Source organism: Arachis hypogaea, chromosome 2 (assembly GCF_003086295.3).
Source record: "Arachis hypogaea cultivar Tifrunner chromosome 2, arahy.Tifrunner.gnm2.J5K5, whole genome shotgun sequence".
Classification (NCBI taxonomy): Eukaryota; Viridiplantae; Streptophyta; class Magnoliopsida; order Fabales; family Fabaceae; genus Arachis; species Arachis hypogaea.
This window is the reverse complement of record NC_092037.1, coordinates 54,208,152-54,211,759: the sequence shown is the minus strand read 5'-3', so window position 1 is coordinate 54,211,759 and position 3,608 is coordinate 54,208,152. Positions and strand designations below refer to the sequence as shown.

At 31.2% G+C, this 3,608-nt stretch overlaps 1 protein-coding gene across 2 annotated transcripts; it reads right to left on the bottom strand.

Annotated features, from left to right (window-relative positions):
• Positions 1-502: 502 nt before the first annotated feature.
• On the bottom strand, positions 503-2,325 carry LOC112725374 (uncharacterized). 2 transcript variants are annotated; one of them, XM_025775455.3, is made up of 3 exons: positions 2,204-2,325; positions 1,750-2,100; positions 503-761 (listed from the first exon to the last, which is right to left on the bottom strand). In XM_025775455.3, the coding sequence occupies exons 1-3, from the start codon at positions 2,267-2,269 to the stop codon at positions 681-683; spliced, it is 498 nt and encodes a 165-aa protein (XP_025631240.3). In that variant the 5' UTR covers positions 2,270-2,325; the 3' UTR covers positions 503-680. The 2 variants fall into 2 exon arrangements, with proteins under 2 accessions (XP_025631240.3, XP_072067524.1); XM_072211423.1 differs by having other exon boundaries at positions 1,750-2,094; positions 2,204-2,323.
• Between the last annotated feature and the right edge of the window lie 1,283 nt (positions 2,326-3,608).

Here is a 3,608-nt window from a genome sequence, read left to right as displayed (position 1 = left end):
TTTTAACCGCCATTTTAACCAGATAAAATGGCGGTTTTGTTGTTGTTTAAAATGGCGGTTTGTAACCGCCGTTTTTACCTGGGTTTAATGGCATCTTGCTCGTTTAAAATGGCGGTTTGTAACCGCCGTTTTTACCTGAGTTTAATGGCATTCTCCTCATTTAAAATGGCGTTTATATCCGCCGTTTTTACCTGTATTTAATGGCATCCTTTTCGATTAAAATGGGGTTTATAACCGCCGTTTTTACCAGGGTTTAATGGCATTATTTTCGATTAAAATGGCATTTTTTAACTGTCGTTTTTACCAGGATATAATGGCATCCTTTTCGATTAAAATGGCATTTTTTAACTGCCATTTTTACCAGGATATAATGGCACCATTTTTGTTTAAAATGGCGTTTTTAGCCGTCGTTTTTACCTAATTACAATTTTATACTTTTTAAAATGAGATTGAAACTATATATTTAAAGTGACATTTTTAGAACTCAAACTTTAAAATCTCATAATAACCAAAAAGCATAACCTTAAATCAAACATCATAACAAGATTTTTAATTCATACACAATCTCCAAAAATAAAAAATCATAATCCAAAAACAAAGTATCAAAAATAACATTTTTCAATAATTTGTCTTAACATATATCTATAATACTTAATACATAAAATATTTATCATATAAGATCATGCTTCTTTGTTGCTCGCTCCAGAAGACCTACTTCCTAACTCTCTTGGTGATGGAATCTCACTCTCTTGATCCAATCCCTACAACAAAAATATAATTATGAGTACAATAAAAAAAGATATAAAATTGAATCTGAAACTATTAATATAAATTTATTCAATCAAAAAAGAAAACTGCACTTTTGCACAATAAATCCTCTGTTTTCTGGGAATTAGGAAAAGGAAACTCACACTAATTTAACTATTTCAACCATCGATCTCTCTCTATTTTGTCAAATAAATATCCATGTAGCTACCCTCCAAATTATATCTTATCTTAAAACTGCTATATACCACATGCACCATCACCACCACCACTTCCATTCTCTCTATATATATACAATCACACAAACTGCACTTTTATACAATACTACTTGAATTCAGAGCTACTACTTTATTCTACTCTTGATAAAAAAGATAAAGTTATATCTCTAACATATAGATAACAATGAGCTTTCACTATACAAAAATGAGCCCATAAAGATTATTATGAGTCTTATAATATGCCAACAATATATAATATGCTCATTATTGTAAGGACCAATCCTAAAATAATCAGGAAGCACTACTCTGCCAAATATATACTCATATGACTGAGACATATATAAAGTCAATAATGCTTTCTATTATTACCATTGTATCTGATAGGTCATTGATGAGGTTCGTACTAATAATGGCTACTGTACTAAATGTTTAATTACATTTAACTATGGCTACTGTACTATACCTGAAATAAATTAATTAATTAAATGTTGCATAGTCCATATTTAACAATAAAGGATATCTCTATTTAGAATGTAATTAACTATTCATGCTCAATAAAGTATCCAAGGAAGGAATGTGAGATAGTGAGAGACGGAAAGAAATGGAGAGAGAGAAGGAGAAGGAGCGAGGTTTCTTTTGATAAAGGATGGTCTGCATGTTAGAATAGGGTTAGCTTTATTTGGTAGATCCAGTCCATTAAGATACTTAACAACTTTTTTGTATTACACATGGAATAAGGTATTAAGAACATAAATTGTATTTGTACCTGTGAAATTTGTTGAGTAGGAAACATTCCAGCTAATTCTACTGGAATTTTACCTCCTTCCTTAAAAGCAATATAAGAGACTAATGCTTGCAACTGCGCTTTAACAGTATCCAGCTCTTTTTGCACATTGGAACCACAAGTAGATGATGTGCTAGCATCATTTGAAGAACCTAAGTTCATCTGACTAATTCTTGTGGTGTTGTTCTTAAAAGCAACAGCTGGAACAGCTCCCATGCCTAAACCTCGAACACGACCAGGGTGCTCTTTCCCAAGAACTACTCCAAGAGCATCAAGAGGAGAATTAACGGTTGATTCCACCGCTTGTTGACTGCTATATGCTTCAATCTTCTCCTACATATATAAAAAGAAAGGGAAAGAATCAAACATAATATTATCTTAAAAAAAAGAAAGAAAAAGAAATACAAACAAGTTACTTGTTGTACTTTAGTCTTACCGCTATTTCTTTAGCCTTTTCATTAACATAACTTCCATCTGTTTTCTTGTGAGTGATGTCCCACATTTGAACCCTACTAAATTCTTTTTCCGTCTCTTCCGTCTAAAATTCAAGAAAAGTAGAAAGACTCAATCAAGAAATATATCATTGAAGAAAAGATATGCATAAAATTAAGTTACTAATAGCAACAATTTAACAACTGAGATGCATTAGGTGCTAACATAATGACTCCTATGCTATATAAAATATAATAGTTGTGGAGACAAGTGGATATAAATTGAAAAATTGGATAATGCCAAAATAAAATTAAATGTATGAAATCCACACATAGAAATGATTACCAATTCAGCCCTTTTTATTGCAATTGATTTAGCACCTGAAGTATGAGGAATTATTTGTTTTTGCCAAATTTCTTGATTCCTCTTACAAAGATTCTGAAAGATAAATTTGGACACAATTAAATAGAGTTAAACATGCATTCACAACATTCCATATGAATTCAATATCCTATTTATAGTAGTAAAATATATAAGGCTTTTTAGTGGGACAACATTTAACTAGGATTGTAAGTACTTACCTGAGTTTCAGGCTTCAAACGATATTCTACGAATAAAGCCCATTGATCAAGAGCAATATCTTCTGGTGTATTATTTATGATCTCGGTTTTACTCAACCTCGGATCATAAAACTCGTTCCAAAGCTTTATCCTATTTTCCCTCCATTTTTTGCCAAGCGATTGGAGCAGAAATCGTTTGGCCAAGCTATCACATACTTTAAAGCAAAATTGAGCCTTTAATATGGAACAAAGAATATATATTAACTAACAAATATAACTAAATAATGACAAAGAAATAAGCTTTAGAGTTTAAGGAATCTTCTTACTTGGAAAAAAATATTCCATTGATTTTCAAAAAAGCTCTCTGGAATGTCTGACCACTTATCAAAACTGATTGGAAATGCTACACAATCAGTGGCCAATTGCCCACAAATTCCTGCAAGGAGTCCGGCTGCTTCTCCTATTGCTGCATGTTGTCTATCAAAATTGACAACTATGCGCAAACCTTCTGGCAAATTATGCACATCCTTCACTAATAAATGAAGGCGTGTACTATTTTCATATTCATCTAAAATAGATAAATAAATATAAATAAATGAGTAATTGAGCAACTAAAGAATAAAACATATGATGATAGATATATATTATAAAAGATTGATTCTTGTGCAGGGTATAATGTAACAGCAACATATATAATACTATATATTATACATCAGAATTCCGAATCAAGGTGAAAATAGGCTAATATTAGTAATATCCACTGCAAGATAAATGTCATTAGAGTCAGAACATGTATCTCAATAAAATCATGCTATGCCAAAAGTTTTCATTCAGATCTGGTATCTAATT

What these genes read in the sequence shown, in the direction of transcription:
- LOC112725374 (XM_025775455.3), bottom strand. Translation starts at nt 2,269, where the DNA reads ATGTGGGACATCACTCACAAGAAAACAGATGGAAGTTATGTTAATGAA. An exon ending in AAAAGGCTAAAGAAATAGCG is followed by an intron (nt 2,101 to 2,203) that starts GTAAGACTAAAG and finishes TTATATATGTAG; the next exon opens with GAGAAGATTGAAGCATATAG. An exon ending in CTACTCAACAAATTTCACAG is followed by an intron (nt 762 to 1,749) that starts GTACAAATACAA and finishes TTTTTGTTGTAG; the next exon opens with GGATTGGATCAAGAGAGTGA.